Source organism: Arvicanthis niloticus, chromosome 18 (assembly GCF_011762505.2).
Source record: "Arvicanthis niloticus isolate mArvNil1 chromosome 18, mArvNil1.pat.X, whole genome shotgun sequence".
NCBI classification, from domain to species: domain Eukaryota; kingdom Metazoa; phylum Chordata; class Mammalia; order Rodentia; family Muridae; genus Arvicanthis; species Arvicanthis niloticus.
Genome location: NC_047675.1, coordinates 31,858,928 through 31,872,820, shown reverse-complemented (window position 1 = coordinate 31,872,820; position 13,893 = coordinate 31,858,928). Strand labels below are relative to the sequence as shown.

Genomic DNA, 13,893 nt, shown 5'->3' with positions numbered 1-13,893 from the left:
TTAGAAGTGTGTGTGTCTGTGTGCACTTTCCCATGTATGCATGTATAGAATGCCGGGGACTGTTGGGTATCTTCTTCAATTTTACTTCACATTTTTAAAAGACTTCTATTTACTATTTTAAACTATGTGTATATGAGGCGGGGGGTATGTGCACGTAACTGGTGCCTGTGGGGTCCAAAGAGCTTGTGTTAAAGGCTGTTTGAACCACCTGATATATGCTGGAACTGAACTCTAGTCCTCTGAAAGAACAGGGCTGACTCAACCTCTGAGCTGCATCTCCAGCTCCTTCATTTTATTTTTTGAGTCAGGGTCTTTCACTAAATATAGAGCTTGCCAGGCTAGCCAGTAAGTCCATGAGATCTTCTCTTCTCTTCTCCCAGTGCTAGGGTTGTGGTTTATATGGGTTTGTACCTGGCTTTATATATGGGTTCTGAGGATTCGAACCCAGATCTTCATGGTTGCACAGCAAGCACTTTACCCACTAAATCATCCTCCCCAGTCCCTATATGCAACCAAAAAGGAAATTTTATTTTTCTTTGCTGGGTGCAATTATAACCCCAGACCTTGAGAGGTAGAGGCAGTTTGATAAAAACAAAAGCTTTCTGTATTGCATTCACCCAAATCTTGCAACCAGAGTTAAAGATGCTCCTTTTGCCGGGCAGTGGTGGCACACGCCATTAATCCCAGCACTTGGGAGGCAGAGGCAGGCAGATTCCTGAGTTCGAGGCCAGCCTGGTCTACAGAGCAAGTTCCAGAACAGCCAGGGCTACACAGAGAAACACTGTCTCCAAAAACAAACAAAGATGCTCATTTTGAGGACTTTTGGGTTAAAAGGTTGAAGACTCAGTAACGGACGTTAAGTTAACCAAGCAGACTGAGAGGCCAAGGATTGGTACCAGTTGTCAGTTTCTTGCCTTCTGGTTGGTATAGAGCCAAAGTTTCTTCCAGTGTCATACAGAGAGGTCCCCTTGTTCCATGGAGAGGAGATCCAGACCTATTTGATTCTGGAGAACCTCCTCTACTTGGGTGTCTACCTGGGCTTCCAGACAGGAAATAGAATTTTTCAGATGGCCTAAGTCTACATCTACTTGAGCAATAAGTTCCATTGAAATTTTTATCTTCATAATTAGGACTAAAGTTTTAACTGCAGCAGAGCTGGAAGTGCCTGTCCCCCTCCAATAGGGGAATGGATGGGGACAGCTTGCTATGCAAGATTAAACCCAGAATTTAGATTGAGGTGGGCCCTGGCCTCTTTTTTTTTTTTTTTTTTTTTTAATTATAGACGAACACTTGTAGTATAACATAAACAAGGACATGAAGGAGTGGGGTCTCCTTCAGTGTAACCAATTTACAAGTTGCAGGATTGGTTAAGCTGTTAGTATAAGCAAGCCAAGTAGTCTCTGGGGCCTGAAAATACACCCAACTGCCATTCCCAGGGTTAACCTGCTGTACGTGGCTACAGGAATCTGTAGGGGAACAATCTAGGGGTTATCTTGGTAACATAATAGCAGGGACCCTTAGAAGTCCTGCAGGGTAAGCTAGGGTTGATTCCATTTATAGTTGTCAGGATTGGAAATGGAGCTTTTTGTTTAATGAATTCCAATCCCAGTATATGGGGCTTTAGGGTCCAGGCATAGCTAGCATTAGTTTGAATAGGAATGGTACCCATAGGTTCCTATATGTGAATGCTTGGTCATCAGAGAGTAGTGTTACTTGACAGGTATCAGGAGGTGTGGCCTTGTTGCAGTAGGTGTATCCTTGAACTATGTCACTCAGGGTGGGCTTTGGGGTTTCAATTGTTCAAGCCAGGCCCACTGTCTGTCTCTGTCTGTTGCCTGTGGATCCAAATGTAAAACTTTTAGCTACTTTCCAGTACCACCATGCCACCATGCTCTCTACTATGATAATGGACTAAACCTCTGAAAATGTAAGCAAGTCCCAATTAAGAGTTTTCTTCTATAAGAGTTGCTGTGGTCATGGTGTCTCTTCACAATAGAACAGTGACCTGTTGTTGGATCGAAAATGGTTTTAGGAACTGACACATTCCTTTTAGTATCCCAAATACCAAGAGGCTGGCTTTTGTTGTCTCCTTGACTTCTACTCTCTTAGTTACCAAAGGAATTTCTGGGAAAATTGGAATTTTGGAATTTATGACCTTAGGAGGCTGTGTTCCAGGGTACCGAGATGGGCCAGTTTGGCCCAATGGACCAGATGACTTTAAGTGAAGGGTTCTGTTGGACAGTAGATAAGTTGCCTGGGTCCTGACCATTCACATATTAGCTGATTCTCCAAGTTTTGTTGGTTTTCCAATAATAACCTTCAGTTTCCTGCCAAGCCCAAACCACTATAGATATGGGATTACACTGCCCAAGACTAGCAAAATTACAGTTTTCTCTCTAGGACTATTAAGGGGTCAGTTGTGACTCTGGAGGAGTCTGTTTTGCATCCCCATTAAGTACAGTGGTACCTACCCAATTCTTGGCATAAGTGGGAGCCATCAGCAGGAGAGATACAGTACTATGGCCAATCAGAGTTCAATTTTTTCAATAGTGGATTCACAACCCCATTAGCCTCTAGACATATTTTTTTTTTCTTTTAACAGAAGTCCACCTAGAAGGTAGGTTGGGTCTCAATAGAAAGATTTTTCTTAAGTCTTATACTCAGGGTCTTAGCTTATGGAAGTTATGGGCCCTTTCCACAGTCAGACAAGGCAAAATAGGACAGCCAGTCTTCAGGCTCTGTCATCCTTAGGTGGTTGGAGGACCCGGTGACAATCTGTCGTTGTCCTCAGTAACCTTCTTCAGCTGGGTGTGGTATATTCACTGGCAACCGTCTCTGCTTAAGGGTAGTGAGAACCATAGGATATGGGCCTTCCCATGTTGGCTCAGGATTAGGGTCCAGATCCTCTTTATCCACACAAGGTCACTGGGCTGGAACTTGTGTGCAGGCTCAGACATGGGTAAGGGTGCAGCCTCTCAAACTGTCTGATGAATAGCCCTTTGGGCTTGTTGCAGGGCCTGTAAGGACTTGAGGGGGGATGGTTAGTAATTTCTGCTTCACAAATGTAGCTTAGGAAGGAGGGGGCAAAGCTTCCCAAATAAAAATTTAAGTGGGGTAAAATCCTCTTGATATTGGGTCCATTTGGCCCTTAGAAGGGCAAATGGTAGGAGGTTGGCCAAATTTTCACCAATCTCAAAGACATATTATTTAAAGGTCCTATTTAGCCTTTGTACCTATCCTGAGCTTTGTAACTTATAGATGCAATATAGTTTTCAGTCACCATTTAGGACCTTTGTCAAATTTTGGGAAACTTTGTCCATGAAGGCCAGGCTGTTGTTGGACTCCAAGGAGAGCACAAATGAAATCAAGGAATTAACTCCCAGAGGAGTTTCTTGATAACTCCTGAGGCTGTCTCCATTTGGAATAGGTTTTCACCCATCCAGAAAAGGTATCTATGGAAACTAACAAATACTTTATTCACAAGTGTAGGGGGTGATACTTAGAAAGTGGTGCCTGGTCCGGCTTGTTCCTGGGCAGCCACTATGTTCCCACTGCTTCTCGGCTCTGACCAGGGCTCTGGCTAGCTCTATGTGTAGGCCCTGGCACCCATGAGATGCCAACAGCCATCCCCCATGCTGCATCCACAAAGCTCAGCAATACCCGTTAGAAGTGAGACTCTTAAAGCTTAATGATTATCTAAAGGATTTATATTTTTGGAAATGCTCAATCAACAAGATGCTCACACAATTAGAGTAGTTACCCAATAGCTAACCTTTTGATAGAAGTTGCTACCCAGGACAGCTTTTGACCCATCCATGGTTCTCCATGGCTGATAGCCTCCTTCTTCTCCTCCCCTTCCTCTCTTTCCCTCCCAGCTCCACCTCCTCTCCTGCTGCCTAATCACAAACCTCCACTGCGAATACAATGTAGCAGAATAAGTATCCTGCTATACACAAGATTTTTCCCCCAAGATAGAGTTTCTCTGTGTTGTCTTGACTGTCCTAGAACTACCTCTGTAGACCAGGCTGCCTTTGAACTCACAGAGATTGGCCTGCCTCTGCCTCCTGAGTGGTGGGATTAAAGGCATGCACCATCACTGCCCAGTAGAATGGTGGGGTTGGGGTTTATTTCTGTAAAGTTTACTTTTCATTTTTCTCCAGGAGTGTGTTCTTGGGTATGGGTTCTTTCCAGAGCTTTTTTTTTTTTTTTCCTCCTTTGGGTTTCACTTGTGTACAAGTGGTTCATCTAGACACAATGTTTTTGACAAGGTTGTCTAGTTGAAGGATGTAGTATCTGGACCTCAGTAACTCAGCAGGTTTGGATGCTCCAAGGTGGATGCCCTGGTGGAGTTTGGTGACTATTTGTCTTCCAAGAATAGCAGGGAGTATGTCCAGCAAGAACAGCCACCTATTTTTAACCTTCTTAGCGTCTTCATTTTCTGTCCACTGGTTTCCTTTTGTGTATAGTTTAGGCATTGGTGCAATTTGGTTTGGGCAGGGTGATCAAGATCTGAAGATGCCCCATTGGTTCTAGGGTTGCATTCTGGGTGGCTAAGTCTGCTGCCCTGTTTCCTTGGCTTTCCAGGGATCTTTTTTTTGATTCCCTTTGCATTGGACAATGGGCATCTCTTTTGGCAGCTTGTATGGCCTCTAATAGGGCAACAATTTCTGGCTGAAGTGAAGAACCCCCTCACCACCTTTAAACCATGTCATGGACATGAGTTGTGGCAAATCCACACCAACTGTCTGTACACAGTGATAGATTTACCTTTCCTCCAGCAAAGTACCTGGGTGAATGCCAGAAACTCAGCTCTTTTTGTCCCCGTCAGCTAAGAGGCTGAGCCTACACTGTCTTGTCCTGGGTGTCCAGGATACCTAATTCCATCTTAAACAAAACTGATCCCATAAGTGTACAGTACCTCTTCCATATCTGTTAGATCAGGTCTGACGGACTGGACCATATCAGTCAGGTCTAGACAATTGTGGAGAGGCTCTGTTGGGTTAGTGTTGGGCAGGTGGATTGCTGGGTTGATGGCTGAAGTCTTACAGAATCGAATACAGGGCTGGTCTAGTAAAGGTGCTTAATAATGACTTATTTGGATTTTGGACATCCATCTCGCTGGGGCCTCCAGAATGTTGTGAACGTTCTTCACAAGAGAACATACAGACTTTCTTTTCTTTACTTAAATTTTATGTGTATTGGTGTGTGCCTGCATGTACATCTATCTAACATGTGTGCCTGATGCCCTTGAAGACCAGAAGAGAGTGTCAGACCTCCTGGAACTGGAATTAAAGACTGCGATGTGTGTATTCTGAATAGAACCTAAGATCCTCTAGAAAAGCAGTCAGTGCTCTTAACCACTAAGTCATCTCCCCAGCCCAACACACAGAAATTATGAGAATTGAATAGAAAGACTGTATTGCTGGCTTGCAACTGCATGGGAAACTTACCCAAATCATGCAGCTCAAAGATTCACTACTTTTTTTTTTATTTTGCTTTTTATGTACAAAAATCACAGCCTAGTTGAAACACTTTGGTTAGCAAGAACAGTTAGTAAAAAGCAAAACTACAGAAGTTAAAAAACTCTGGGCAGTGGTGGCGCACGCCTTTAATCCCAGCACTTGGGAGGCAGAGGCAGGTGGATTTCTAAGTTCGAGGCCAGCGTGGTCTACAGAGTTAGTTCCAGGACAGCCAGGACTACACAGAGAAACCCTGTCTCGAAAAACCAAAAAAAAAAAAAAAAAAAAAAAAAAAAAAAAAAAAGTTAAACAAGATTAGTAAGCCAAACACAAGATTAGTATATTTAACGACTTTCCCAGATTCTGGAACTGTGGACTAGGTCTTGGATATATTATTAGATCTTTGTTTCTATTTTGGCAGGTGTTGGGGTGTATGTGCTAGGTTCTAAGGTTAAAATAGTATCTCTGCAGGGCAGTGGTGGCACATGCCTTTAATCCCAGTGCTTGGGAGGGAGAAGCAGGCGGATTTCTGAGTTCGAGGCCAGCCTGGTCTCCAGAGTGAGTTCCAGAACAGCCAGGGCTACACAGAAAAACCCTGTCTCGAAAAACAAAAACAAAAAAAAAACCCCAAACAAATAAAATAGTATCTCTAACATGGTTTCAGTTGTACTAAGGTCTCAGGGCCTGTCACAATGTATAGACCATGCATTAGGCAAAGGATCCTGGGCTGTCTGACTGAGCAAACTGAACAGTGTTTTGTGTTCAATCCTTCTTGGTTTTGTCTATTTTTTGTTTGTTTTCATATGCTTTGCTTGCACATATGTCTGTGCACCACCTATCTGTTTTGTGCTCTTGGAGGTCATCAGGTCTCCTGGAACTTAAGAATAGTTATGAAGTATATGGGTGTTGGGAACTAAACCCAGGTCCTTTGCAAGAACAGCAAGTTCTCTTAGCTGCTGAACTCCTTCCCAGCTCTTCTCTCCCTGTTCTTGATGTGATATGACTAGCTACTTCAAGGCTCTTCCCTACCTCAGTTTTCCCCTAATGATGAACTGTAACTCAGGATCGTGAGCCAAATAAACTTCCTCTCAAGTTTTGTTGTTGTTGTTGTTGTTGTTGGTATATTTTATCACACGAACAGGAAAAGAAACCAAGACACCTCACACACATAAATCCCTTAGTCCAATCCCTAGCAAAAAAAAGGGAGAAGGAACTTGACTTTCTGGGCTTTCTTCCCAGAAAAGTTAAGGTTACTGTTTGTACTCATTGGAACTAGGAGATGATAGCATGCGTACGTAGTGCTAAGCAAACAGGGCCACAGTAAGTCCATGAGTCTTGTATGACTGGGTTTCCCGATCCCACAAAACCAGGGTTTGTACAAAAAATGGATACAGTAAATTATGCTGATGTCAACCATGAGGTAAGACTACAAAAATAAAGGTACCTACTAGGGTGTGACTAGTAGCCAAAAAAATGAGGTTTAGATAAATGTTGGCATAATCTGGGTAATTTGTGAATAAATAAGCTTTGATTAGAATGACTGTGATGGTTAATGTTACAAAAAGAAGCAGATGGTGGCTAAGTTACTGGAGTTAGGTTTACTGAAGGAACCAGAATCATCTCTCAAGGAGATATGTTCTTGGAAAAGGTTTTTTTGTTTTGTTTTGTTTTGTTTTGTTTTTTGTGGTCTATAGATCAGGAAAACTCTTGGATGTTGATAATGAACATCAATCACCAGCTATTTATTTAAAAACTCTAATAAAAGTCCTGAATTAAACTATGGGCCTTAAGACTACATTCTCCCATATCAGCATTACTAGAGAATGGTTCATTCCATAGCATCTTACAGATGTTTTTGGTTTTGTTTGGCAGTGCTGTAGCCTAAGCCCAGGCCCTCATATACTAACATACACTAGGCAAGTGCTCTGCCTCTAAGCTTCACCCTCAGCACCTACAATTATTCCTATTTATTTATTTATTTATTTATTTTGAGATGGGATTTCTCTATGCAGCCCTGGCTATCCTGGAACTTGCTCTCTAGATCAGGCTGACCTCGAACTCAAAAAATCTGCCTGCCTCTGCCTCCTGAATGCTAGGACTAAGAGTGTGTGTCACCACTGCCTGTCAAGCACCTACAATTCTTAGGAAGAGTTAATGAGTAAGAAATGGGAAATCAGATTAGCACATAAGTAAATTCTGGTGGTCATAACTGGGATTGTGTACAAATGGCATCTACTGGGTAGAGGCCAAGAATACTGTTAAGCATCCTATAGCAAACAGCTCTGCCCAACCAAAAAACTACTATGCTTCAAATAACAATAGTATCCGTGCTGAAAAGCCTTAATCTAAGAATTACCATGATCAAGAAATAAAAAGTGCTCAAAGCCATGAATTTGCTATAGGCCCTTAACTCACAGTCTAACCATCTCAAATAAGTTAAAAAAGTTAAAGAAGGACTAGGTCTAAGCCTTGTATTCCTAAATGTGTTATACAGGTGCAATGCCTATGATAGTAACAATATTCATCTCACTTTTATATTTATAAGAAGCTTGTACCAATAAAAACCTTAAATTTGAAATCAAAGTAAAATTTGTATCATTTAAGAAATTATAACTTCATCTTAATAACAATTATACATATTTCTACCAGTAAGTTATGGCTATGCAATAAATCCTAGCTAATCCTCCCTGTTCCACCAAAACCACTACTTTTCCCTAGAAAGACAGCCCAATATTAACCACCTTAGTCCCCAAGCCCAGGGAATAGGGGCACTGACTCTTCATTAACTTCTTCAAGCTGATTATGGGTGTTGAGATATTAGAAGAGGGGTTGGGGGAAGAATAAATTGATAAGCCACTAACACTGTGTCTTCACTGCATCCGGCTAGAATTCCAAGACATCAGAGGTTCGAGCAGGTGTGCTCAGCTTGCCTGATGAGTAGATACACCGAGTTTATTGTTAGGGAGTTTTCTATATTTTCTTTAGAAATAGCTGAGAGGAGTTAACAGACAACAGCCCAGATTGCCTTACATAAATAGTTGATTTTCAAAACATCAGAAATCCACAGCCGGGCAGTGGTGGCGCACGCCTTTGATTCCAGCACTTGGGAGGCAGAGGCAGGCGGATTTCTGAGTTCGAGGCCTGGTCTACAGAGTGAGTTCCAGGACAGCCAGGGCTATACAGAGAAACCCTGTCTCGAAAAAACAAAACAAAAAATCCACAGAATTGATGTTACAAACATTTCTGTATTAATGTTCATTTTGATTAGAGACCTGTCTGCTCCTGACAGCTTCCTGTCTTGGATTCCAAGAAGAAATTGAGCATCTTTGGAGTTATTCCAGTGGTGGTGAGACAGCCACTAGGTAAGAATTGCCTCTTTCCATTTACAGACAAAATACTGTCCAGAAAAGGACACACTTGCAGAATAGTCGACTGATTATATCTGTCAAGACAGAGTTATCAGCCCTTAATAATTCTGCATCACTAGGTCTGTCAGATGATCCTGGGCCAGAAGGCTGAAAATCGGATGCTCCAACATTCTGTAGTATAGGGACTGTCCAGGTGTCCAGCAGTCTCTATAAATTGGCTATGTTTTAGAAGCTATGCTTTGCGCGTCCCATAATCTCAGTTATCTCAGTCATTCTGGATTTCTGATGGGGTTGAAAACTTATAGTCTCATAGCCAATCCTTGCTATTTACTTTGAGAGAAAACATTTGAGAGGAAGGTTTTCAGCTGACATTCATTCTAAAGCCAAGGGGGGAAAAAAAAAAAAAAAAGCCAGGCTCAGAACTAAGTCTTTTATTTAGAAGAGATGACAGAGGTTCTGCTTCGTCAACAAAATGATGGACTGGGTATTAGGTCTATCTTGCACCTTACTGACATAAATTGGTATAGTTATGCTCTAACTGTATTTTGAGAAAAGTTTTATTTTAACAGGAAGGGTGATATGTAGGAGGAGCTAAGGTAGGAGTAGTACAGAGAGGAGGAGTAAGGAGAGGAGGAGAAGGGTGAGGAGCTAGGTGATGAGAGAGAAAGAGAGAGGGGAGCCGGACATGGAGGCGGATATTCACATGTCTCCGCCAGTCAAAGATAGTTGATACATCTAGATTGGGTATTAGGTTACACTTCTGATTAATATTGAGCACCACCAAACTTATTTATTTATTTATTTTTGGTTTTTCAAGACAGGGTTTCTCTGTGTAGCCCTGGCTGTCCTGGAACTCACTCTGTAGACCAGGCTGGCCTCGAACTCAGAAATCCGCCTGCCTCTGCCTCCCAAGTGCTGGGATTAAAGGTGTGCGCCACCACCACCCGGCGAGCATTACCAAACTTATAAAGCCTTTGGTTGACATTAAAAAAATTGTATAAAAGCAAAAAGGAGAAGGGGGTATGGGATAGGGGTTTTCTATGGAGGGGAAATGGGGAAAGGGAATGGCATCTGAAATGTAAATAAAATATCCAATTTTAAAAAAAGAAATAAAAAGTACATTCACTTTTTAAACTTTGACCCTTTGTCTCCAATGGACAGGAGACAAAGGCCCATTTGAAGAAGATTTTGTTTCACTCTGAAGTTGCCAGGGGTAGAGACAAAGTAGTCATGGTGGCAAGTCCTACAACTGATAAAGGGTCGCAGTACCCGCTTCAGGTCAGCAGGCATATTCTATCACTCCAGTTTGCTGTGGGATGAGGACCAGGAGCCTCCCTTTTTGCAACTAAGAAGTAACCACACAGGAAAAAAAAAAACCCCAGTCACATTCTACAGAGCCAATTTCACACTAAAGTCAACTGGCTTCACTGTAAAACCAAGGCTAACCTCATTACAAAATTTATTTCCTTGGGAGAACACAGGCTCCATAAGGAGGTCAAGGCAACATGAGATCACAGTCTAAAAGAGTAACGGCATCAGAGAACAACTAAAAAACCAGAGAGAGACCAGACACCTGAGCAAACAGGAAAGCCAATCTTTCCGAGTTAAGAAATCCGCCCAGCTGGAGATACCTGTGCTTCTACAAACATAGGTCGTTGTCGAGACCTTCTTTCACTCCAAGAAAAACTTCTAAAGCATCTACATTCTTGACGCCGGTTGGCAAATCCGAGGGCGTCCGAAAGCTGGAAGCACCTAGCATCAATACACGCATCACTGAAATCCTGACAGCAACAGGTTCCTCACACGTTTCCCAAGCACCACCCCCAAGGCGCGAGCATGCGCAGCTCTCCATCTCGGGCCCGCCTCCCGCGGTTCCGCCCCCCGTCACAGAGCATGCGCTGTCCTCCTGCCGCCCCGCCCCTCCGTACCAGAGACCCCTGTTCCTTAGAAACCAGGCGGCGTGTTCCCGGTATCGGTGCTCTGGATTCCGGCGCGCGCGCATCAGCACTAGCCTCCCTCAGGGCGGACCCACCGCCTCGGAAACTCGTCTGGATCCATGGTCTCGCGTGCAGCTCTGGGCGGGCGATGCCAGCATGCCAGGTGAGAGGCAGCGGGCGGCGGGTGAGGGTGAAGGAGGGCATGGCGCGGCCGGGAGCGGGCGCTGGCCCAGCCTCTGCCGCCGCCCGGCTCCTGAGGTTGGAAGTGAGTATACGCGGGGCCCTGGCTGGAGGGGCCCTGTGCTAAATGCTGGTGCGTGCACTGCATTGAGTACGAGGTCGCCCCGAGGTTCGTTTTCTCCACCTCAGAGACAGGACCTGCACACTTGGACGCAGAATTTTGGATCCTTGTAGGATCTTAATCCTAACCCATCCCCATATAGACATGAAACCCTAGGCTACCCCGCCCTTTGCGGAGCAGACCACCCCATACCTGTGTTAGGATGGGCGCTTTGTGGATGAGGATTTCTGAGGTGTGGAAACTTCAAGACAAAGGACTCGTCGTCTTACTAGCTGGTTCATGCTCTTGGAAAATGCGATTGCACTTAAGGCGGCAAATATATATAAGAAACTGGTGCTCAGGTAAAAGCTTGAAAAAGGAACATCCTAGAAGCGTTTGGTTTACCCTGTCAGCCCCGAATGCCGAGTCCTGGTTGGCCGTGGCCTACTTTGGTAGCTCAGGAAAAACAAAAAACGGATGGACTTGTAGAAACAAAAGATGAGGTGTTCCTGTCAAGGCTTTATTACACCCCGGGTGAGGAAAGACATGCCTGCAGAGATGGGCATTGGTGAATGGGCATGTGAATAGTTAACCTTCAGACTGCCCAGGAGCTAAAGAACAGGACAGAAATGTAAAGGTATAAAATTGCACTGGGTAGACAGCCAGGAAGGTTCCTTGTTCCCAGTATCATGGTTAGGACAGAGTACACGAGGAAGAAATGAAAACCTAGCCGCAGCACTAACTTTATGTGGGCACAAAGACTTCTTAATGGAAGCCCATTCGGTTGAAAGAAACAGCCCTTAAACTAGAAGAAGAAGGCACAACGTTATTATGATATGGAGTGGTAAGATGATGATTTTTTGAGTAGGGGAAGCTAGATTCATGTGTGATAAGGAAACTCGCTTCCTTCTGAAAAACTACACCAGAGAACACAAGAGCTGCAGGACACCAATTTCACAGAAATCGAGAAAATGAATGCTTTAGCGCTATGAATTTGCTTGTTTGTTTTTTGTTTTTTCGAGACAGGGTTTCTCTGTGTAGCCCTGGCTGTCCTGGAACTCACTCTGTAGACCAGGCTGGCCTCGAACTCAGAAATCCGCCTGCCTCTGCCTCCCAAGTGCTGGGATTAAAGGTGTGCGCCACCACCGCCAGGCTAGCGATATGAATTTAAAACATGTTTTGGAGCCAAGAAGTGGAGATTTTTGTAGGCAGTTCTTTTGGTAGAGTCTGTATTTTATAAATGAAAATTCTATTGTAAGGAATGTACTCTTACTGTGTGCTTCTCTCACTTTTCCCATGAAATTATTGGTCTGGGTCTAATCCTTTAATTATTCAGTTTATTTATTGAGATTTGGCCTCAAACTCACTGTTTAGCTAAAGATGACCCTGAACTTCTGACCCTCCATGCCTGGTTTTATAAGGCACTGGGAATTGAGCCCAGGGCCTTGTGTGTGCTAGGCATGCACTATATTAATTGATCTGCGTCTGGAATGTTCCATTAAAAATAGTTTTTATATCTTATTAATTTATTTTGTGTGTATGAATATGGAGGCCAGGGACATCTAGACCTACCATGTAGATCCTGGGGGTGTCAGGCTTGGCAGGAGGTACTTTTACCTGAACAGCCACTTTCTTGGTGTGTGTGTGTGTGTGTGTGTGTGTGTGTGTGTGTGTGTGTGTGTAATCCTCCACCCAGGAGGTATAGGCAGGAAGATGGCAAGTTCTGGGCCAGTCTGGGCTGCATTGTAAGACCATGTTTCAAAACCACAAAGAAGGGGACAGTGTAGAGAGATGGCGCAGTGGTTAAGAACACTTGATGAGCCAGCCGGGCAGTGGTGGTGCATGCCTTTAATCCCAGCACTTGGGAGGCAGAGGCAGGCGGATTTCTGAGTTCCAGGCCAGCCTGGTCTACAGAGTGAGTTCCAGGACAGCCAGGACTACACAGAGAAACCCTGTCTCAAAAAACAAAAAACAAACAAGCAAACAAAAAAAAAAAAAAAAGAAAAACCAAAAAAAAAAAAAAAAAAAAAAAAAGAGCAAGCAACGTCAACGAAACCTAGAAAATGCAGATATACAATTTCTGTAGTAGTCTACATCTCAGAGTGAGAGTGAGGTTTGTCTCAAAGAAACATAAGCCATCCAGGCATGGTAGCATACCCATGTAATCACAGCATGTAGGAGTAAGAAGCAGACAGTTCAAAGTTCTGGGACAGACAATATTACATACATGGTTGAGAACCTGTGTAAGTGAAAACATATACACATGATTTTTTGAGCCAGGATCTTACTCTGTGGTCCAAGCCAGCCTGGAATTTTTCAGCTATCCTCCTGCCTCATACCTAAGTAAGATTTTATTTTATTCTATTTTATTTTAAATTTTGCATGCAGGAGCATGCCTGGTGCCATTGGAGACCAAAGAGTGTTTCAGAACCCCTGGAATTGGATTTATGGATAGTTCAGGGAATAACAAATGCTCTCAACTGCTGAGCCATAGCTCCAGCGCCAAGTATGAGTTGTTAAAGATTTATTTTGGAAGGGTAGAGAAATGGCTCAGTGGTTAAGAGGACTGGCTGCTCTTCCGGAGGACCCAGGTCTGACTCCCAGCACCCACATGGCAGCTCATAACCATTTGTAATACAGTTTTAGGGAATCCATCGTCCTCTTGTGACCTCTGTTGGTGCACACATGTAGTGCACAGATGTTCAAGTAGGCAAAACACCCATGCATATAAAATTTAAAACTTTTGGAGCTAAAGAGATGACTCAACAGTTAGAAACTTTGCAAAATAACATTTTTAAAAATTGTGTGTGTGGGCTGGAGAGATGGCTCAGTGGTTAAGAGCACTGACT

General features: G+C 43.6%; 1 protein-coding gene across 2 annotated transcripts in view; it reads left to right on the top strand.

The window, feature by feature from the left end:
* The first annotated feature begins 10,677 nt into the window (after positions 1-10,677).
* Positions 10,678-13,893, top strand: part of Gfod2 (Gfo/Idh/MocA-like oxidoreductase domain containing 2) — a 42,448-nt gene continuing 39,232 nt past the window's right edge. Inside the window, exon 1 of one of the 2 annotated variants that reach the window (XM_034522765.2) lies at positions 10,678-10,927. Coding sequence is in view for 1 of the 2 variants with exons in the window: in XM_076915789.1 (XP_076771904.1) it covers positions 10,921-10,927 (7 nt within the window). In the remaining variant the exon portion in view is untranslated. The remainder of the gene's footprint in view (positions 10,928-13,893) is intronic. The other variant, XM_076915789.1, reaches the window with a different exon arrangement.